The 23,099-nt window shown below is 35.3% G+C and overlaps 2 protein-coding genes and 2 long non-coding RNA genes across 8 annotated transcripts in view; 2 read left to right on the top strand and 2 right to left on the bottom strand.

The window, feature by feature from the left end:
- Nucleotides 1–1,703: 1,703 nt before the first annotated feature.
- LOC137496313 (uncharacterized) lies at nt 1,704–8,563 on the bottom strand. 3 transcript variants are annotated; one of them, XM_073910200.1, is made up of 7 exons: nt 7,927–8,563; nt 5,854–6,738; nt 5,588–5,682; nt 5,434–5,484; nt 4,101–4,593; nt 3,420–3,525; nt 1,704–2,147 (listed from the first exon to the last, which is right to left on the bottom strand). In XM_073910200.1, the coding sequence occupies exons 1-6, from the start codon at nt 8,171–8,173 to the stop codon at nt 3,437–3,439; spliced, it is 1,860 nt and encodes a 619-aa protein (XP_073766301.1). In that variant the 5' UTR covers nt 8,174–8,563; the 3' UTR covers nt 1,704–2,147; nt 3,420–3,436. The 3 variants fall into 3 exon arrangements, 2 of the variants coding, with proteins under 2 accessions (XP_073766301.1, XP_073766302.1); XM_073910201.1 differs by having other exon boundaries at nt 5,854–6,735; XR_012384212.1 differs by having other exon boundaries at nt 2,037–2,147; nt 3,420–4,005; nt 4,071–4,593; nt 7,927–8,305.
- A 305-nt stretch (nt 8,564–8,868) lies between these two features.
- Nucleotides 8,869–22,516, bottom strand: LOC141375611 (uncharacterized). Its single transcript, XR_012384218.1, has 6 exons — nt 22,421–22,516; nt 14,152–14,281; nt 13,236–13,387; nt 12,873–12,987; nt 11,029–11,160; nt 8,869–10,297 (listed from the first exon to the last, which is right to left on the bottom strand). It is a non-coding gene; the product is annotated as an uncharacterized lncRNA (long non-coding RNA).
- Nucleotides 18,734–20,181, top strand: LOC141375610 (uncharacterized). Of its 2 annotated transcripts, none has more exons than XR_012384213.1 (3): nt 18,734–18,872; nt 18,968–19,063; nt 20,028–20,181. It is a non-coding gene; the product is annotated as an uncharacterized lncRNA (long non-coding RNA). The 2 variants fall into 2 exon arrangements; XR_012384214.1 differs by lacking the exon at nt 20,028–20,181 and adding an exon at nt 19,238–19,435.
- Nucleotides 21,598–23,099, top strand: part of stap2b (signal transducing adaptor family member 2b) — a 21,446-nt gene continuing 19,944 nt past the window's right edge. The window contains exon 1 of one of the 2 annotated variants that reach the window (XM_073909294.1): nt 21,598–21,818. In XM_073909294.1, the coding sequence (XP_073765395.1) occupies nt 21,767–21,818 (52 nt within the window). In that variant the 5' untranslated portion in view covers nt 21,598–21,766. The remainder of the gene's footprint in view (nt 21,819–23,099) is intronic. The other variant, XM_073909293.1, reaches the window with a different exon arrangement.

Raw genomic sequence — 23,099 nt, 5'->3', positions numbered from 1 at the left:
GTGCCAGGGGCTGAAGAACACTGGACATCCATCATGGAGAAGCTGCAGGTGTGAGTATGTGGCTTTACCATTGAGAGGTTATTAATATTAGGCTATTTGGTTTGCATTCTTATCACCCTTTAATGCAGTTTAATTGTTACTACTACTATTATTAAAATTATTCCTGCCATTTTGTTGAGTGAGATACATTACCTGGAAGATTTTATTAGCAATAAATATGCAGTCAGCAGAATCATACATCATGTGAGTTGAAACACAACCTAAATCTGTGCAGGGAACTTGTAGCACCAGACTGCACATTTGACAATCCACTTATTAATATTTGTCTGGTGAAATAGTTTTAATCAATAAATATATCTGTTTTCAAGCATTATATATATTTTTTGTGTTAAATTGGTTTATGTCTGTTTTTAACAACCCTGTCCCAATTTTAAAAACATACTAAATTAATTCCTTATAAATAACTGATTAAATAGAACAGCAGTCACTTTATTATATATATTTTTTATTTAAAATGCAAACACAAAACATCATCTCAGTAACATTTTAAAATGTCATGTGCACAGTAGAGAACAAGTGTTCTTGTACAGTGAAATTCTTTGGTTTCCACAATAAAATGCTGTACATGAATGAATAAACAAATAAATAGTACAATAGCGCATAAATAACAATAAAAAATTACAAATTGTATCAAAAATTCATAAAATCTTAAAAAAAGAACCAAAAACATCCTCAAGACGGAGAATATGACTCAAAAATAATGACAATCCAAGTTTATTTCCTCAGTGTCAGTATAGGGGGCACGTTCATGATTAATGTGCTTTCTGAGGAAGTCACGTGTGGGCATCTGGAGTCACTGCACACTGTTCATGACTGGCACAATGTACTGACACTGAGGACAAGATACAAACTTCACAAATATTTTCATACATTTTACAATATTCAAACAGAACCACTGAAGGCGTAATCTGTATATTATTAAGCTAAAATAAGACATCTGTGTGCACATAAAATACAAATAATGTCTTCATTCAACAATTCAGATCCACAGTGTTAAGGGCACATTCACAGCAGAAGTCTTCTTGTACAATACAATTCTTTGGTTTCCACAATAAAATGCAGTACATAAATAAATAAATAAATAAATAAATAAATAAATAAATGATTCATGAGTTCACACTTAGATAATGCTCTTGCATTAAGTGCTTGTGCCTGGTGCTATTATTTAATTCACTGGTGTCACATGTCTTTAGAGTGTGGGAGGAAACTGGAGTACCCGGGGAAAACCCACGCAAACACGGGGAGAACATGTAAACTCCACACAGAAAGTGCCAACTGGCTCTGCTAGGACTTGAACCAGCGACCTTCTTGCTGTGAGGCAGCAGTGCTAGCCACTGAGCCACCGTGTTGCCCGATCCTAGAATTGAGGAGGAGGGAGAAAGGATGGATGATGGGGGTCTTCCAAAATGAAGATAGGGAATGAAGTTAGGCTGGATATTTATGTTAAAGTTGGAATAATCCGATTGGCTAGCTAATGATTAGCGATAGGGACCAGCTGCGGTCAATCATATCACATGCTCCTCTCCAAATTAGTTTGTGAAACTTCACATTTGTATCAAAAACAATTGTATCAAATTTATAAGATCTAAAAGAAAAAGAACCAAAAACCTCCTCAAAACGGACCATATGACTAAAACAAGAATAACGACTATCCACATTTATTTCCTCAGTGTCAGTATAGGGGGCACGGTCACGAGCGCTGTGCTCTTTCTTTGCATGTCACGTTGCTTACGTATATCTCAGATGTGCCTGTGCTAGTTTTTTTATACAGAGGAAGTCGGGTGTAGGCATCTGGAAGGAGCTATACATCACTGCACAGTGCTCATGAACGTGCGCAATATACTGACACTGAGGAGAAAGATGTTTGACTAATATTTTCATACATTTTACAATATTCAAACAGAACCACCGAAGGTGTAATCAGAATATTATTAAGCTATGATAAGACATTTGTGTTCATATAAAATACAAATAATGACTTCATACAACAGTTTATTCTTATACATTTCTATACATTTCAAATCTGCCTGAACAATAGAGGCAGTTTCCTGGTAAAGATGAGGATGATTTTGCTGCTTTGGTCTTCACTGAGGAAAACAAAAGAAGAAAAAAAATGTTAGAGATGTCCAGAATTTGTATATTTCACACTAAGATTGAACTAATCTTGTCTGTGAACAGCCTCTTAAAGCTCCAACAATCAGCTGATAAAACAAGAAGATTCATCTCAAAGATGCAAGTTGTTGTGAAGTGGTTATATGTGGCGATTACTTTAGTAAAGCACCTTCATATATGTATGTATGTACAGTTTTCCTGAAATACATTTTGTGGCATGTTGTTCTGTGGTCCTATTAACTTGATAGGTGCAGAGAATAGTGTCAAACAGTCGAGTGTGTATGGAATATCCTGTATGACGGTAATAGTTTTGCGGTGTTTCCATATCTGTACTGCACTTCAATAATACGACTAACATCGGCATACTATACATGACTTAATTCAGTTTCTGTTTAGTTCGATTATGACTTTAGTCAAATTAAGGTATTCAGCAATTGCTGTATACATGGTAGACTTTTAATCAGAGTATTGTCTTTTTCTTATTAAAATCGGGTTATTGGTGTCCATGTAAACGTACTCATTGTTTTTTTTTTTCACATTACTATTGTTAAAATGCTTTATACTTCTTTATTTTGATAAGTTTTAAGTGTGCAATAGCATCCTAGCAAAGCTGAAAATGATTAATAAAACCGCCAAAATCTGACACTGGATGACTATCAGCTTTGTGTGTCCCGGTTAGGGTTGCACAATATACCGTTTCAGCGTTCGTAATAGTCAAATCGCGAGCATACGCAATGTTGAGTTTGTATTATAATTGATCATTTGCATGCACTTCTGATGCCTGTGACTGTATTATGATCTTAAAAGCATTCAGGCGTACTAAATTGTACCATTTCTAACTTTAACAACGATTCATTTGATTAAATTATTTTTAATATTCAGTTACTCTGCTCGAATACCGTTAAACTCGGAAAACAATATGCCACTAACTGTATCTTTTTCTTGATTTTAGTTATAGATTGTTATGCTTGAAAATACTCTCAACACATGCAAATAGAGAAATGCACTGCAAATATCAGACCACATCGAAAATGTGTCGGCGGACTCCAATTATAGAGTGTTTATTAGATTTTATGGAGATGTACTCCCACTGCAGAATCACCCTAATCGTTAAAATTGATCAAGTCATCTGATGGAATTGTATTCATATTGCAATATATATTGCAAAAAATATTGCAATGCTAGATTTTTCCAATATCGTGCAGCCTCTAGAGTAGTATGTTTCCTAAGCGATCAGTTGTATTTACCTTCATCTGGTCTTCATTCACACCTTCTTCAGCCACTCGTGCTGCATGACCTCCTCCAGTGTCTCCAAATTGTGATTCAGACACTTTTCAATCAGATCACAGCACTCTGTATGAGGAGAAAGAGAGATGGTTAGTAAACACTGCACCAAAGCTGACATTAATGAAGATATCTTCTGACATTTATGAGTAAAACAAGCTAGTGTAAAGTCCTGGAAGGCCGGTGTCTTGCAGAGTTTTCTTCAAACACTCCAAGCTAATCAATGACTATATCTCAAATCACCAAGTACACTATTTGAGGGAGTAGCCTTTTCTAGTAATGTCCGAAACCATGGTGGAGGTTTTGAAGTGTATTTAATTCCCTCATTCATTTACATTCACTCCTTTAAGTTGACTAATGTAAGCAATGGAGTGTGACTTCAAGATAACTTGGATTCTTCAAGATAAGAGTTTGGAGGTAAACTCTGCAGGACGGTGGCCCTCAAATTGCCCCTTCCTGAGTTAATATATATGGTGACATTAGGGCCACAGTTTGATTCTGTTGTGGACATTGATGCCTCACTCACACTACCAGCGACTTAGTAGCTGCCTGTCGCTTTAGGTGGTAATCTGCTGCAAATGTGAATGAGGCATAAGACTACAACAGGTTGAGGCATTTAAATTTATCAGTGTCTGTTTACTCACCGCTGGATATCTTGGGTTTAAATAAAAGGCGTGGTTGCCATTCATCTCTGGAGTACACTGGCACTTTTCCGTTCACCATAAAATACAGCAGGTGGCCGACGCTCCAGATGTTCCCCAAGATGATGATTCTTTGTTCTTCATCCTCGTATTTGCTAGCACAGCCGAAGTCAATCACCTTGAGCTCCAATGTGTTTGTGTTCACCAGGATGTTTTCAGCATGCAAGTCATTGTGAGAAATTCCATGGTCAAGGGAGTGCTGGATTCCCAGGATTAACTGGTGCAGCAAGCAGCGTGCAATTGGTTCCTTCAGCGTGTGACGTCGCTTTACAAAGATCCGCAGGGATGTACAAGGTTTGGGGTATTCCAAAACAAGTGAAATGAACCCTTCTTGATCAAACCACTCGTACATTTCTATCAGGTATATGCTCTTGGAAGGATCTTTCAGCATGAGCATAAACGCCACTTCTCTTAGTACTGGTTTGGAATAACCAGGCTAAAAAGAAAAAGAGAACAAGGGTTACTAGCTGTAGATGTGAAGAAAGATCACCATTATTTCATGGATAAGTTCAACTAGACTTTCCTTCATGTTATTTCAACCCCTAGAGAAGATATTCTCAATGAAGATATTTTAGATTAAATCTGAGAGCTCCCTTATCCTCCACAGACAGTAGCGTTCCTTAGGCACTCAAAGTCAGTTTCAAGTGTAATCATACGAAGCTCCAAGAACACTTATGAAACTGTAAAAAACTTTGTTTGACCAATTCTTCCACATCAGGTCAGGGTGTGCATTTACTACAGGTAATAAGACACTTGCGTCTCGCTGACTCTGACAGTAAATCAAACTGCCTGTAGAAAATGTGCACCCTGACCTGGTACAGGAGGGAAAAATTTGTTTTGACAATGTTTTTGGCTCCTTTTCTTGTCTTTGAATGCCCCTGGACCATTGGTGTCTATGGTGGATGGGGGAGCTCTCAGATTTCATCTAAAGCATAGGTCTCAAACTTGATTCCTGGAGGGTCGCACCGGCTCTGCATAGTTTTGCTCCAACCCTGATCAAACACAGCTGATTCCACTAATAAAGGTGTTCAAGACTCTTTTGAACACCTCGATTATTAGGATCAGCTATATTTTTTCAGGGTTGGAGCAAAACTAAGAAGAGCTGCGGCTCTCCAGGAATTGAGTTTGAGACCTAAGCCCTAAACATTATTTTATTAGGCTTGAACATATTATTTCAGAAATGACTGGATTTTGCCTTTTAAAATTCAACTATGCAACAGTAATAGTGTCCAAACCAATAAAGAATCAAATATTGAGTGAAGTTTTGCCAACTTACTACTGATATGTAATGGTCACCGTGTCTCTTGCGGATCCTCTTGATGGCAACCTGCAAAGCAAATATCCAAGTATTAGTTTTTCACGTATTATTGACAAGCTTGGATTAAGGGTACAAGTTACATAAGAAGCAAATTGTACACAAAGAGCTTTACCTCCTTGCCATCAGATTTACGGATTGCTTTGTAGGTTACGCCGAAGCTTCCAGTTCCCAGAATATCTCCCAATCTGTAGAGACTCTTCATAAATACTGAAAAAAAAAAAGAAGAGGTTAAGTGTTTTCAATTCTCTCACACTGATACCTTGAATGATCAAATATATTACAGTAGCATTTATAATAGTTCTGTTTGTCTCAAAATTGAATTTGACACTTTGTGTTTATGTTTTGGACATGACTTCCGAGTCCTGAAATCAGACTCACCTCTATTTGGTCCTGTGGCAGATGATGATTCCCCATTAGCTGTGTCCTGGAGCCCAGATGGTCCAGGGACAGGCTCTGAATCTGGATCTGAATCTGGATCTGAATCTATATCAATAGCAAACTGGCTCTTGCAGTTTCTAAGCTCATACCCTGGATTTGGAACCGGATCAACTGAATTCTGGCACCCAGACGCTCTAGGGACAGGCTCTGGATCCGGAACCAAATCAACAGTAAACTGCCTCCCAGGCGCTCTAGGGGCAGATTCTGGATCTGGAACCGAATTAACAGTAAACTGCAACCCAGATGCTCTAGGGGCAGGTTCTAGATCTGGAACCGGATCAACAGTAGACTGCCGCCCAAACATTCCAGGAGCAGGTTCTGGATCTGGATTCAGATCAACAGTAGTCTTGCACCCAGATGTTCCAAGGACAAGTTCTGGATCTGGATTCAGATCAACAGTATTCTTGCACTCAGACGTTCCAAGGACAAGTTCTGGATCTGGATTCAGATCAACAGTATTCTTGCACCCAGACGTTCCAAGGACAAGTTCTGGATCTGGATTCAGATCAACAGTATTCTTGCACCCAGACGTTCCAATTACAAGTTCTGGATCTGGATTCAGATCACAAGTATTCCTGCACCAAGACGTTCCAAGGACAGGTTTTGGACCTGGATTCAGATCAACAGTATTCTGGAGCCCAGAAGTTCTAGGGACAGGCTCTGGATCCAAATCAATCTCTACATCGTTTGTGTGTGGATCCCCCTGTGGTATTTGAGTCCCCACTCTTCTCCGTCTGCAGCAGAGGAAAGGCTTCTTTATGGCCTTCCACACTCTCTTGAAGAAAGCATGGATTCTTCTCCTCCTTCTGCCTCCTGTTTGAACTTCTTAGTTGAACAAAGAAAAAAAGAAAATAAAAGAGAATATTTGAAACATGACAATAAGTAATTGTTTAGGCATATATAAGAAAATATTTATATGTTTCTATACAAAAATTTAAATTTTTTTTTTAATTGGCCAGGCCAAGTGAAAAAAATCAGCTTGTTAAGTCATGAAAAATGTGTATTTATGACCAATTTTTAGTCATATCACATATTAAACTGAATTTGATATACAAATCATGCTGTTCACATCAGTCTCTAGATTTTTAATGAAAGTATTACATCACTTTGTAAATGTTCATTATTACCATTTGTTGAGTCTCCCCATGAGCAATTCCATGCAAATGTCAGCCTTGCCATGACAAGTTTTCACCAAAACAGTAAAACAGTGTTTGTATGTTTGTTTGTGTGAGCAAGTGTTTAACAGTACTTTAAACATACTTAAAAATGTCTGTCAATGTTTTCAAACTATTATATTTGATATACCAAAGTTCCAAAGTGTCAATTTCACACGTCACATCCGTAACGAAGCTCTTTCCTCATAAATGCAAAACTGTCAAATAAAATAAATCATTTTTGTTGTATAGAGAGGCAACTCTTATCCTTTTAATTAGCGTCGTTTATTTTGGGTTATGCAGTTGAATTCACATAATTTCTACAAAGTATGTTGTATACTGTAAACTCACTAACTTTTTTTGGTCACATCCGTAACCCATTTATATTACTCCGTTAAAATATAACTAATGTTCACAGATTGATATTTTTCTGATCCCATAACTCTGTGGTTAGATGTTTTAAAAAATATAAACAGATGTTTCAATGTAATGTTAACATATACTTTGGGAATTTATATTTTGATTTTTTTTTTTTTTTTTTTTACTGCAAATGTCAAGAGTACTGGGTTGTGGCTAGAAAGGCGGATGAATTCGGGACTAAACCGAAGAATATAGTGCGTGTGTGAACGCTGGGCATTTAACGCTTTGACTAGGCCCATGTCTCACTTCAGGGCAATTTTCCTCAAACACAAATGTTCTGTTAAAACCCCCATAATTGATTTTTTTTGGGGGGTTAGGGTTATGTAACGTCTCTTTTGTCATTTATACATTATTTTAATATTCTAATAGCTTTTTCTGTCCCCAGTTTTAATCATTATTTTAAACCATAGACAACTTGAGTGTTTGCTGACAGGCTCACCGGTTGTTTTCTCAACATTAACAGAGAAGGGCTCATCAAGTGTCGTACTGGCATCAGACGCCGCAGTACATTCCTCGTCCATGTTTTCCAGCACTGGAGCCACCTCTCCGTTCACTCCTTCACCAAACACAGGTACTGTTGCTGCCATCGCGTGGACAACCACAGGCTGTGTCGCTTCACTCAGAAAGTCTTCGAGTTCACTCATGTGTTCGCTTGTAAAATAAGTCGACAGATGTTCGTTATCCATTAGATTTGGTGAAAATCTGTTAACACGTCCAAATAATGATCCTTACAGTAGCTTGGATGATCACTGAACTGATGTAAGAAATGTAAGTTATGCGAGCGTTTATGTTCTATCGAGTGACGTCACTTTTGGAATATTTCGAACAGCGTCTCAGGGCTTCGTGTTTTTTTTTTTTTTCATAAATATTCTTTAATTATTACTCTGCTTAGACCGTTTTGGGGTCATTTTTAGTGAATTATTCATTTACAATGTATCGTCGTAAACAGTAACGTAAACAACAGTCCCTGTCATGGTCTGCCTCAGAAATGACAGCTAGCTGATAATATCAAAATGCTAGCCAATCAAATCAACGTAGGCGAGCTTTATAGTTCGCGGAGAGTTTATTACATATTATGTCCTAAAATACAAAATTATTAAAGAAAAAAAAACATTTTATAATCAGTAAGATTTAGACAGACGTTTTAGTGTACACAATACTGTAATACATATTAGGGTTTTATAAAAGAATAAAAAGGACATCACATACAAACATTGATATATTTTATAGAGGATTATTTTTCATTCTTTTAGAAAAGATGTAGCTATTTGATATATATATATATAATTTTATTATTATTATTTTACTATATTTACATGTACTTTTCCCCGCACACACATACATATATGTTTTATGTTTCTCTTCATTTTTTCTGTTTATTACTGTTTCATTTTATATATATTTTCCCCCCAAAATTTTCCCTTATTAATTTAGGGGTACTAAATGTTGCACTGTGATTTAAGTCTTTTTCATAAAGTAACTCCAGTTTTGGCTTTGGTATTGACTAATCTAATATAAACAAATATATTATTGCAAATCATCATAAAGAAAACTTTTAGCTAAAAGATATCTGTGAGAAGCAGCTGGGGTGCTGGAAAAATGGTAAAATAATGGGCACATTAAATTAAAGACATTTCTTGTAATATACACAGTGAATGTGAATGTTTTTACCCATTTCTCAGTGAATATTAATGAATTTTAGTGGATGTAAAAACAGATTCATTAATCAGATATATTTTTTAAAATAATATTTTAGTCACCAACATATTTAGAAATTGAAAGATAATACAATTAAATTCAAGCAAAATATTGCAAACAAATTACAACCTACAAAAGTTTAGAAGCGCATCACCTCAAATGTTTTTCGTTATTCTTGTTTATAGATAACTGACCAACAAAATCAAGATAAAAATGATAGCAAACTAAATTTGTTTCAAAAAGATACTTTTTACAACACACAAATTGTATTTTTGGATAATTTGATTTGCTCTGTGGAAAATAAGGATTTAATGAATGCTTCACTGTTGTGCCACTAACTTCAGTTATATATTTGCTAATTTTTTATATGTTATTACTTAAAAGATTATGTCTTGAGCATCAGACTTTTTCTTGCTGCTGCTTATTTGCTTTTATTTTCTTCGTCTCCCTCGCAGCAAGTTCAGGTGAGGGAGTGTTTAAGCAACCCTGGCAGGAAAATATTCATTTAGATTTCAAAGAAAATATTTTAATATTAAACAGGAATCATAAGTTTGATCCTATCGTTGAAAGGAATGCACTTAAATAATGTAGTTATTAGTTGTCAGCAAGCATCAGTGTTTACTGAGATTGAAGTAAGATTTTAAAAAATGAAATTGAGATAAGAAATGTCGTTCTAGCAACCCTTTGGCAAATAATGCTCATCATAGACGTCACAGGATGACTGATTGTGAAGGAACGTGTAATCTGGCACATTTCTTACCCAAGACAAGTCAAGATTTTATTAAAAAAACAAATCGCATAATCTTTTTTTAAAGTCATGAAAACAATATCAAGAAATTTTTATAGTCAATATTCATCTTAACAACAGATAAGCAATGAAAATAAATGTGACCAAAAAAGCAAATTATCAGAAATTATTAATAATCATTACTGGCAAGATTTTCTTTTAGGCGATATAGGAAGATCTGACACTCAACGTTTTTTCTCAATCATTCTTTGTCTGAAATCTTTAGTGATTAAGTGAAAGGTTTTAGTGAATGAATCTTAGGACTGCCTGCCTGTGGTCTTTCTTGATGTGGTCTTCTCCATCGTTCATCTTAAAAAGGAGCCTGCTGAATGGAAATAAAACCCTTAGTAATAAAACATGGACTCCGTCATGCTCTAAAAATGTTTTAAATAACAGCAGAACAAGCTTGTGGTGTTTGCTAAAAAAACATTGAGAAGAAGTTTGTGCGAGACAGACTGAGAAGGTTACAAGAGAGTGTGTTGTGTGTAAGGATGTATGTGTATTTGTGAGTGTGAGGATTTATTTTTGAGGGTGTGTGTGTGTCAGTAAAATAAGTATATTTTAAGAATGCATTTATGAGTGTGTGTGTGTGTGTAAATGTGAGAATTTGTGTATGCGTGAGAATTTGTTTGTGCAATGTGTGCATATGTAGGAAGTACCTTTGAAAGTGTGGATGTGAGTGTGAGGATGTGTTTGTTTGTAAGTCTGGGTGTGAGAGAGACTGTTTTTGAGAGTGTGAGGATTTGTTTGTTTGTGGGACTGGATGTGACAGAGACTGAGTTTTTGTGAGTGGGAGGATTTGTTTGTTTGCGAGTTTGTTTGTAATTGTGTTTGTGAGTGTGTGGATTTGTTCGTGAGGGCGTGTGAGAGTGTTTGTGTGAGTGTGAGAGTGTATGTGAGTATTTATTTGTGATGGTTTGTGTGAGAGTGTCTGTGTGTTTGTTTGTGAGTGTGAGGATTTGTTTGTGACGGTATGTGAAATTGTGAGGATGAGTGTGTGTGTGAAGACGTGTGTATGTGACCATTTGTGTGTGTGATGATGCATTTTCTTTTTACCTTTTGCACAAACTCCTGGGTATGAAAAGTTCAAGCGGTAGTTTGAGGCAAACTTCCACTTCTGAGCATCGCTGGAGACGATGATGTGGCTGTTACCTTTGACTTGGTCGACCGAAAAAACAGAGGAATTTCCTACAAAATGTAAAATAGTTTATCTTTAAAAATATTGTAATGTACTACAGAAATGATGCAGAGTGTACTTTGACGTTTGTCAGAGTCCACTTCAGAGGGCAAGATTTTCCCATCCACTTTCTGGAACATCTGCTTCTATATTTCATAGAAGTAGAGAAGTACTTGAGAACAAGCTTAAGAACAACTGCTTTGCATGTGCAGGTCAATTAAGGTCTAACAGAGTCAAGTTGTTTAAAACAATTTCCAATGATTAAATACTTGCTTACCCATAGATAGATGTAAAGGGTGTAGAATAGGCATGGATGGAGGGGATGTGTCCCCACCGATATCAACCAATTACTGAAATGTCCCTACCAATAATTGAATTGACTTCAAAATAAAGTAATGCTCCGTCAACTCTTAACCTAGACGTGCACCAAGTCACGTTCGCTACGTGTTCACCGTAATACTATTACCCAGGCAGTGCAATTAATTACAATTCAGTTTCGATTTTGGTCTCCATGATATGAAGAATAACAATCTGGATAAAACAGTTAAATTGCGTCACACACCTCTCTAAATGTCTTTACATTTAAATCTTCTTAAAGCCCGACTGGAGTAAAATTATGTAATTTGACTTTTGCAGCTTGGGACGAGATTGTTATTTGTATTATTAAGTGTTTGTTTAATATTATTAAGCACTTTAATCATATTTTTAAAAGCGAGAAACATAATTTGTGCTTTTTAATGCGTTTGCGGATCTATGTTCCTACCAATGTCAAGAGCGAATCTACACCCTTGAAAGAGTGACAAAATAATTCAAATGTGAGGAGGGATATTAAGAACGTACAAATGGTCTACAGAAGGAAGAAAATATTTACTTTAAGCATCAATCCTAATAAATCTTTTTTTGATATTCTGTTTTTGTTTTTGACAGAAATTTTTTGTAGGGTGTACTCACACTAGGTTTTCTGAACCGTGCCCAGAAACATTTGACCCCCATTTACCTGTTTGTTTGACAAGTGTGAGTGCTCCGAATGTCAGAGGTTTTGACACAGTACGCATGTAGTGTGAGTGTAAAGCGCGCCTAAGCGTTAAACTGAAGACACAATATCACTTTAAAGTGATTGTTTCATATGGATTTATTAATCATTCTTAATTTTCAGTGAACACAAACATTCATAGTTTATTGAATACAAGTTCCCCGCTGCACGTCAGCTGCACATTCAGCAAATCTCCTAATATGTGCAGCATGAGGACTTTCATGAATATTTATGAGCGTCAAACGTGGTGGATCTGAAAAGATTAAACTGTCTGTCACTGCATATCAAACAACTATATGAATAATACAAAAACAATATAAATAAAGCAATCTCCATTGTAAGAAGCGAGAGCACTTCTCTGCTGTTAACTGAACAGTCGCATCATCGATGACGTAAGCGTGCTCAGGCTCGGAAGTTAAAAAATATAGTGTGAATGCAGGTTGAGAGGGCACGAGGAGGGGGGACAATCATGCCTGGGCCCAGTTCAAGACAACCATGCCTAGTGTGAGTACACGATTAGATGACGCCAAAATAGAAATAGAGTGTTGATATCTAGATTATATTTTATATTCAATCTGCAAATCATTTGTTGTGAAATTTATACATTTTACATTTCTGAATGACCTCAATTTAGCATATGCATGAATTAGAATAAGACTAAAATGATGGCACAGTGGGTAGCGCTGTCACCTCATAGCAAGAAGGTCGCTGGTTCGAGCCTCGGCTGGGTCAGTTGGCACTTCTGTGTGGAGTTTGCAAGTTCTCCCATGTTGGCATGGGTTTCCCCTGGGTGCTTCTGTTTCCCCTACAAAAGACATGCGATATAGGTGAACTGGGTAAGCTAAATTTTCTGTAGTGAATGAGAGTGTGTGGGTGTTTCCCAGTGATGGATTGCAGCTAAAAGAGCATTCGTTGCGTAAAACATATGCTGGATAAGTTGGCAACCCCAGATTAATAAAGGGACTAAGCCGAAAAGAAAATGAATGAATGAAAACACTATGTAGAAAATATAAGTCAGACGCTTATCAGATGTTTTTACCTAAAGGCACTTACATTAAGTTCAATCTATACATTTATTAGTGTGGTTCCCCAGTTCCAGTTAGTTCAGCTGCAGATCCCTCCATAGTCTGTACTCTGGAAAAGATTCTGCTTCATTCGATTCTTGGTTAACAGTAACTGGTGTAGCATTCCAGGTCCATACCAATCTGCGGTTGAAAGACAATATGACGAAAAGCGAGACAAATATGAATACAAGCCTTAAAATAAAATATGTAAAGGGATAGTTCTTTAAAAAATGAACATTCTGCCATTGTTTTACTGTCCTCCACTTGTTTCAAACCAGTTTGATTTGTTTTGTTATGAAAATGAATGATTTTATGATGTACGGAAGAGGAGTAGTAAAGAGAAGTGAATTTCACTAACAGACTGTCTTGTGTCCGATATTATTCAGAGTCTTTAGCTAGTATAAGCAAAGACGCAACACTTTCCCCTTAAGTTTCAAGTGTCAAGCATCAGTCTTACCTCCCCTGAACAAGCAGAATCACTATATGCCATTGTATTCAATGGTACTCTTTGACATTTTGCACTTTGAAATTATAAGCGCAACACACAATCCATGTTAAGACAAATTTAATATACTTTTGACGATAGATACCATTTATTGAACCAAACATGCCTTGTGTCCCTCAGACACTTTGTCTAGCTCACTTCCTTTGAATCCCAAACATCCACTTATTTTGCGGATGATTGATTGATTGAGTTCAGTGATCCTTTCATTTTTAAATTTGAGACATTTTCTCAATTTCTTTTAAAATAGATTTTTTTTTCTGTCCAAGATTTTTTAAATAAGCAATGACCTCAATATTCCCACAGTACTAAAATAACAGTGATAAATAACAGAATATTCTTAATAATAAATCAAAATAAATTATATTGTTTAAGTAGCAAGTTACCAATTACAATACAGTACCAGGTGTGCTTGGTGCATGGATGTGAGAGTTGTCCTTAAAGACGGGAGAGGTTCACTGCACAGCCGCTGGACAGTCAGGTTGTATCCTGCAGGCCAAGTTTGGGCATCTAATGGGTCGCACGCTTCTTTTCTGTAATCATGAATACAATGTTGAAGTCTTTTATAAATATATAATATATATAAATATATACTTGCCACAGTACAGTTTGTTTGGACTTAAAAGCAACGATAAATACAGAGCACAATGTTAATAGTATAATTCAGTTTCCAGGCTGTTTGAAGAAACACATTAAGATGCTGATTTTAAGCGTATTTACCACAAATTGTTATAATTATAATTAACACCTCATGTTTCACTTTAATATTTTCCCGTTTTAATGCAGACCAGTCTCAACAGTAGACGGCAATAGAGAAGGGGAATGTATCGTAACAGAACAAAACATTCTGGGTATTTAGGACAAGAGAACCTGATATCTATTGATTTACTGTATCATACAGTATAAACACTCATCAGCAATAAACTGTAAGTTCTCACACATTAAATAACTTCAAATAAGAAAAAAATATCTGGAACTGTTTTCTTGCAACAGCTCATTGATACTGTTATTAACGTTAGTTACGTAAACTGGTTCATTTATTTCATCCACTCCAGTTCTGCTGCCTCTGCATCTTGAGTTACACTTCACCGTTTGAGACTGTTGTTGAATGCATATTATAGAGAACAGGGTAACTGCAGTCTGGAGAAATAGGTGTGGCAAAAGATAAGGGGCGTGGCAAAAGTTATTTTTTATTGGTTAAAGGTACCCTTTCTGGTTAAATGCATGGCCAATCAGCTGTATCCAAATGCATGAACAATGGTGATGGTTAGAACTGGGCGATTAATCAAAAAGTAATCAAAATTGACATTCTGCACCTATAATCGATAAAAAAATTTATTGGTCAATTTTTACAATTACTTTTCCTAACGCGTGTGGAGTCACGTCACCCCTCTCTGTTAAGGTTGATTTATACTTCTGCTTTGAACACACGGGTATGGTCTGGCCAACACAATCTCATGACAGTTCGTAACTTTTTGATTTAGTAGCTAATTCGTATGAATTTGTACAATCTAATTTGTACAATTTAGTACGATTTGCTTATCACCCAATGACGGTTGGGGTTAGGGGTGGGGTTGGGTGCCATGCCTCCTTTTTAAAATCGTACATTTTTGTACAACTGAACTCGTACGAATTCATGCGAATTAGCAACTAAACTGTCAAAACGTAAAATACTTGCGTTTCCTCGTGAGAGGTGGTCTGGCACAGCCTTCGTGCGGTCAAATATCCCACGCACTTCTCAAAAAATGTAACTACACATCGCACGTTTGTATTACATTGACGATGATTGGAAGCTGCACAAGAGATGCCTTGAGATAGCATATTTTCTATTACAATAAAATTATTATTTATTTGGTTATCGATGTCGCCTCACAGCAAGAAGGTCGCAAGTTTGAGCCTCGGCTGGTTCAGTTGGCATTTTTGTGTGGGGTTTGCATGTTCTCCCTGTGTTGGCATGGGTTTCCTCACGCTGCAGTCATGTGTTGCGGCTGAAAGGGCATACGCTGCGTAAAATATATGCTGGATAAGTTGCCGGTTCATTTCGGTGTGGCGAGCCCTGATTAATAGAGGAACTAAGCCGAAAAAAAAATTAATTAATGAATATTTGTTTACAGAAGATGCAAGAACTGCACTCTTTAAAATATTATTCACAGGATATGCAAGAGTTATTTTATTTAGAAGAGATCCTGCTTATTTTTACTTTTAATATGAAAAACTTTGAAAACAATTAATTTTTTTTCCAAAAGTTATTTATTTTCACTTTTTTAAAAGAAAAAAGTGACCGTTTTAGGCAATGTGTGTTTGAATTTCAGTTGTTCAACATTCAAAATCTCTCACTTGTAATGTGTGTGCATATTTACTGTACAAAACTTATCAGTGAACTGTGAGAGCAAAAAAATAAATTAATAAATTAATCGTTCATTAATCGTAATTAAGGAAAATTTTTCTATTAATTGGGTTTTTATTAATTGGGTTTTTATTTTAGCCCAAATCTCCCAGCCCGAGTGATGGTAAGATGTGCTTTTGACAGCTTTAAACAGACGTGTAGCATAATAGTTTTGTTTTTTAATTAAATCATAATTTATGATTTGTTTTGTGATATTTTTGTTTTGAACTGTAATAATTATTTTATGTAACCTGTGGTTAACAAATGCATGTTGAAGTGAGAAGCAAGGATGGCTGCATTTCTACACTGTAAACCCTAATGCTGTAACTAATTAATTGAGTTGAGTTCTATTAACTTAAATCATTAAAATTCGTTTATCTTAATTAACCTTGATGAGTATTTAGAACTTTTTCTTATTTTTGAGTTTGTAAAAATTTAATCTTTCAAGTAAGGTGAACAATTCTGCTGGGTTTAATCTATACAAAATGTCTCTTTAAAGTTTCATTAACTCAAATTCTGTCAGCCTAGTGATTTTGCGTCTGACGTCATCCAGGTTCACGTACGTGCTCATGCTTCATTCGTTTTTTTCAAGATGGCGGATCGGCCTCGCTTCACACTACAGTAAGTAAAATATTTACAAATCCAAGAAATATTAAATGTATGTTTTAATTAATATAATCACAGTAACAGTTCAATGTAATGTAGAGTTAATCAGGGTGCGTTTACATGTCGTACATTACAGAAAACATGTTTAGCCTCACTTGTTGCTAACTAACGTTAACATTACTGTTTAAAAAGTTAGAATCAGTGCAATGTTAGCGTTAGTTGTAATGTGTTAACTCTGAATTTTAACAGAGTGTGATAAAGACAAAAATATTTAAAATAGGCAGATTACATTTTTCAAAAAAATTTAAATCTTGGCGCGAGTATGCCTTTTCTCAGCCTGTGCTGAAGTTGTCATGGAGACGCGCGCTCTTACACAACCACAAGTCATGGCGCTGCGCTGAACTCCATCCAGTCTGTGAATGTGGTATTATCTTCACGATCTGTAGGCACTTCGGAAACGAAAGGCGCAAGAAACGTAACGTTAATCATAACTCAAATGATCTCCGCCTAAACACTTAACGGTATTTTCTGATGACGCGCAAAAACGTAGTCTCAAAACTTAACTCTGTCACACGCAGCTTGTTGCTTGCTGATCCATGTATGAGGATAGCCTGACGGAGAACATTTAAGCTGCGCTCCTCACCTGAGCAGGTACAGAGCAGAGCTTCATTTTACACTACCACATTGAGGTAAAGTTGGTTTTATATTCATACATTCATTTAGTAACAACTTGTGACTCGCTCCATAAATTGTTTACCATGGTTCTTTGTCTATTCGTTCTGAAATCACATGCAAGTATGACATGAAAACAACATTACACTAAATGCACTATTTTTTTTGACTGAACAATGTTGTACTTTGAAAGTCATTGGCTGCTAATATGATTTCACCATTAAGAATATGCAAAAATTACCTTTCTGAAATTATATTATTAAGGAGAAAGTCTGAATGTGTAAATATAAAACTAACTTTACCTCAATCACCAGCACTGATCAACACTTAATATTTCCTCGCGCTTAAGACGACATCTCTGCATATCAATGATTACCTGATTAATGCGATCAGTTAAGTGAGTTTAAATGTCATTTAGGTCAAATGTATTTTAAAGGTATGATAAAAGTTTTTTTTTTTTTTTTCAATCTATTTTTTAAAATGTCTACTCTGGAGAGAATATAAACAGCCTAAAAAACAAAGTATGCATATCTATAACACATTAATACAAAATTATGTTATTAAATAAAATAATAACAAAACAAAATATTCAAGACGTGGTAAAGAAGACAGTTTTCTGATGTGCAAATTTTGTAGCTTAAAATATATTTATATCTTAAAAATATAAATATTTTAGTCTATATATTTTTACATCATTAGACAATAAGGTAAGTTTTGTTATTTCTAGCTTTTAAAATCAGGCCTTAAATTTCTTTGTCGTCCTATTCAGTTTTAGAAATTTCAATACTGTTTAAATTAAATCTGTGTTCATCGAATTAAAGCAACTAACATGATAATCAGCTCTATTGCTAACCGTTTTGGAGGTTAACGTTAGACATCAGGCAATTGTACTACTTCCACTCTCAGCTAAATGACACTGTGACTTTGTGTACATACAGAATTAAAGGTCAGGTGTTGCTGACTACAGATAGGTTCTTAAATGGAGGCATGTGAAAGGTGGGTAAAATATTTATTTTGTACTACTATGCCTGGCATATCCAGATAAAATAAATATTACAGTGTATTTATCAATGATACTTTTGCAGCAAGGAAAGTGAAACTTCAGCTAGACCTTGAGTTCAGTTTACAACATGAAGATCCTGCTTTCAACATCTGATCAACACCTGATTTTCATTTGAGGTAAAAAATAGATAAGTAAATGAAACATAATAATAATATTAATACATTTTTTCTAGAATTGTATATTTTGTGGTGTGGGTTTGTTTTATGAAATTCTCTCTTGTTTCTTTTTGCTGTTTGCAGAGTACCAACATGTTACAAATGAGAATTTTCCCCACAAATTCTTTGCAAAACTGGACCACCACCTATTTCATTTGATGACAATTTTAAGGCAAACAGCATCCAAAACTGGCAAGACAGCAGATACCCTGGCTAATCTTTTAAAGGTTTATGATGAGCAGGTATGTTTGGGGTCACGTGTTAAAGTATACATTAAAATATAATTTGAATTATTATTATTTTTTTAATTTTTAAAAAATTGATTCTTGATTTCCAGGAACTGAATGATGTCAGTTCATGACGGACTACTGTTATCAGAGGTCTTTTGGTCTTGCTGCGTGAGCGTGACTTAAGATTCTTTAGGAACACCATGGTAAGACTTCATTCATTCTTTTCACAATTAGGCATGTTTAATGAAAAGATGAAAGTTTTGAAAACTTTTACTTAATAACATATTTGTAATCAAGAATAATTGATGAATCATATAATATTGGCTCAGTCATTTTGATACTGTCCTTACATTAATATCCTTGAATTATGTTTTTAGATTAATAATCCTGCTGACTGAAGATGCTTTATTGGCCCTGCATTCACTGAGGGCCCTGCATTCACTTTCTTGTCTTGTATGGATTAATGTATGCTCTTCACATAATATATAGTTAAGGACTTTGAACTTGTGCAAAAAGTTTTGCTTGGCATGGATGATGGAAAATAAAAAGTCTCGTAGCATGGAAACCTTAAAGAATGAGTTGATGTAGAGCTTTTTTTTTTTTTTTTTAACTTAATAAAGATTGTCTCTGGGGTAGTAACTTCAAAACATTTATTTACCTTTAATTGGTAAGTATGCATTTTATTATATATAGGGATAGTTTGTCCAAATGTAAAATTCTGTCATTTACTAACTCTTCACTTGTCCCAAACCTGCTTGAATTTCTTGCTTCTGTTGAACACAAAAGTTAAGTAAAGCTGACAACCTGTAACCACTGACTTTCTAATTGGAAAACAAATACTGTGGAAATCGGTGGTTACAGGTCTCAGCTTTTTTTTTTTTTTTTCAACAGAAGAAAGAAACTCAAACAGGTTTGGAATAAGTAAATGACAGAAACATAGTTCAACCAAGACTGAATATATATATATATATATTGTAACGAGCGCACACATGCCACGTCGCCCTGGTCGCTAATTCAACCCAGCTGGACCATCATCAACACAGGATCGTTCACAGCTGGACGTCATCAAGTGGAGAGGCATATAAACCAAGCCCACGCAAGGAGAAGATGAGCTTCATTCACCCAATGACTCCATGCGCTAACGCTTGTCTCTCTGGCTCTCCACAGCAGACTCCAGCTCGTGACGATCCCACATCCGACTACTCACTGTCCTTCACTTACTTTCCGGAGCACCAGAGCACCTCACCTTGAAGAAGAGCACCGTTTACACCCCATTCACGTTGTAAATAAAGCACCCTCCGGGGACTTGTCTGTAAACTTATCCAACTGTGTCGCTGTTTTCCCTCTGCCTCGCTACAATATATATATATATATATATATATATATATATATATATATATATATATATATATATATAAAATCTGCTCTCCGTTAAACAGAAATTGGGGGAAAAATAAATGGGGGCGAATAATTCTGACTTCAATGATAGATATATATATATATATATATATATATATATATACAGTTTCTGTGTAGTTTACACTAAACGAGTCACTTCACAGAATGTGCACTTATTATTTTTTTTAACGAATGCCTTAAGAGTAAGTTTTACACTTATTCATGTATTATTAAATTTTATCTAACTTATAGTTGTTTTTTCTTGAGGCTCTTATGTCTGATATATTTACATTGTGGGTAATTTTTATTAATTTCAGAATAGTGTTCATTTTCAATCTCTTTATGTCTAATAGTTTTTATCGTTTTAAGACATTTGTAATTGCATAGGAGACAAATTTGAAAGTACTGTTGGACATTTTTTCTTTAACAATAAATGTCTAAAATGGTACTGTCTGTGTGTTTTAAATTACAGATTTATTTTGACATTTATGGGGTTTAAAGATTAAAATAATGGCTAATTTTATTTGTGAAACTGACGATGGAGAAGTTAATTTTAAAAAATGCTATCAAAATGTATGAGCTGGGTGACTAAGTATGTAAAGGTGAGATAAATAATTAAAAATAAGTTAATTGCTATTAAAATATATGAGCTGGGTGATTTAAGTATTTAAAGTTGAAAGAAATTAAAGCAATTAAGTTGATTGGTATTAAAATGTGTGAGCTGGGTGACTAAGTATTTAAAGTTTGGAAAAATTAAAACAATTAAGTTAATTGCAATTAAAACGTATAAGCTGAGTAACTTGGGTATTTTAAGTTAGGTGAAGTGTCTTGCATGAGTACAACAAACTCAAAACTTAATGTTTCTGTTTACTTAAAATAGATAATTTCATAACTTAAAAAATTTGACGTAACTGATTACCTCAAATTTTTTGAGTTTTGTCAACTTATTCGGGATTACAGTGTATCGAACAGTAGAGTTAGTAACTTTAGTTTGTTTAGATGTCCATTTAGTGCGATATTTTGAGACCTCTACACATGAAACAAAAGTCACACGTAAGTAGCAATTATTTGTTTGGGTCATATTTGATGATCTGAACAGCGATCCCACTGATATATGGCAAAATGTATGTGCAAATTAGAAAACATATATGACATCCATGTTCATGTGTGGATTTTACATATAAAATATGTCATATATGCAACATGCGTTTAAAAATATAGCAAATATAATTATCCACTAAGAAAAAAGACCACCAAATTGTTTTTTAGTATTTCACAAAATATGACACATTTTATGCAAGTAAAATCCAAATGTGGATTTGTATATATATATATATATATCATTTATGCTCTTTGCCCATACTAAGGTTAAATATTATCAGCTGCTCGTACACATAATATATACACGTTAGCCCATTTTATTGTGTTTGTGAGATGTTTACAAAAGATATTACTATAAAACGGAGGTTTATTCTGTTGTGATTTGTATATGTTTACATTGAGCGCTCATGCGTTTGTCCACAAACATGGCCGACCGCAACTCGTCGTTACTCTGCAGAGGTAAGTTAAGCTTAAACTTGATAAAATTAACGAACAAGTTAATCATGGACTTTACGATTAACGTTACTGCGAAGTGGCCGTTTTATTAGTGTTTGAGCCAAAAACAGCAAAAATGCGGAAATTGGTTCCTAATCATGAATTTATCACTAAAACAGCGAGCACGCGCATTCACGCTCCTGTCTCGAAGCTTGTCTTCATGAAACATAGCTGTCTTATTGATATTGACAATTTTATTAAAACTGACTTGCAAATAAAGCTGATTGTAAAATATTTCGTATAAAACCCCGATTAAAATCAACTTAAAATAAGTTTCTGAAACTATGGCTGACGAGGCCCGTCGTACTGATTAGTTATTCCCTATGCTTTATCAGCGCTGTTAAGTTGGTTTTGTTTTCGATATTCCTGACACATTCAGTGAAAGACGACAATAACTCAAAAACCTCTTACCCTAAAAAGAAGTGTGTTTCCTACAAAAAGACAGTGTATTTTTAGTCTATGTATTATTGACATATATGTTAGAGTTTTATCACTATTTAAGAGCTTTTACCTTTACCTGAAAAAAAACATTTTAATAACATGCTTTCAACAATGTAATAACGTACCTGAATTTATGAAGGAGCTCCGTTGAAAAATTAACCGTCACTCTACTTCTTTGCTCTAATGCAAGGATGAAAAACACATGTTCGCCACCAGGAGGCAGTTTTGTGATGATTTGTTTTGTTGAATAAAATCATAACAACATAGTAGGATACTGAGCAGTCTAAAGAAAACTGCTTAGTTTATTTATTTCACAAAACATTTTGCCAAAAAAATTGAATATTATGTATTGGGAAGTCCGCTTAATGTCAATGTACAAACGTCCTATAATCATACATTGATTAGGTGTTTTGACCCTAGCAGTAATTTTCTTAGTTTTGGATCAAAATGTTTGAGATGATGCTGTGCAGGTGTACAGTCATTGTGTAATCTTAGTAAGTATGTAATGTGCATTTAGCCTATGTTTATTGTCTATGACCATACACCCAAAGCACTTCACAATCATTAGGGGGGTCTCTCCACTCTCCACACCACCACTAGTGTGCAGCATCCACTTGGGTAATTTGACTGCAGCCACAGGACAATGTCGCCAGTAAGCTCACCAAACACCGGCTTTTGTGGATTGGAGAGACAATGATAGAGCCAATTCGATGGGTAGGGATGATTGGGAGACCATGATGGTTAGGGCCCCTGCTGGCCTCAGTAACACCATCTCCAACAGCAACCTAGTTTTCCCATGTGGTC

The sequence above is a fragment of the Danio rerio genome, chromosome 8 (assembly GCF_049306965.1).
Source record: "Danio rerio strain Tuebingen ecotype United States chromosome 8, GRCz12tu, whole genome shotgun sequence".
Taxonomy (NCBI): Eukaryota; Metazoa; Chordata; class Actinopteri; order Cypriniformes; family Danionidae; genus Danio; species Danio rerio.
The sequence above is the reverse complement of the archived record's forward strand: the minus strand, read 5'-3'. Positions and strand labels throughout refer to the sequence as shown.

Coding starts and splice junctions, on each gene's coding strand:
- LOC137496313 (XM_073910200.1), bottom strand. CDS start 8,173: ATGGATAACGAACATCTGTCGACTTATTTTACAAGCGAACACATGAGT. Junction 6,739..7,926: donor TAATGTTGAGAAAACAACCG/GTGAGCCTGTCA, acceptor TGTTCAACTAAG/AAGTTCAAACAGGAGGCAGA. Junction 4,594..5,433: donor GTGACCATTACATATCAGTA/GTAAGTTGGCAA, acceptor TTTTCTTTTTAG/CCTGGTTATTCCAAACCAGT.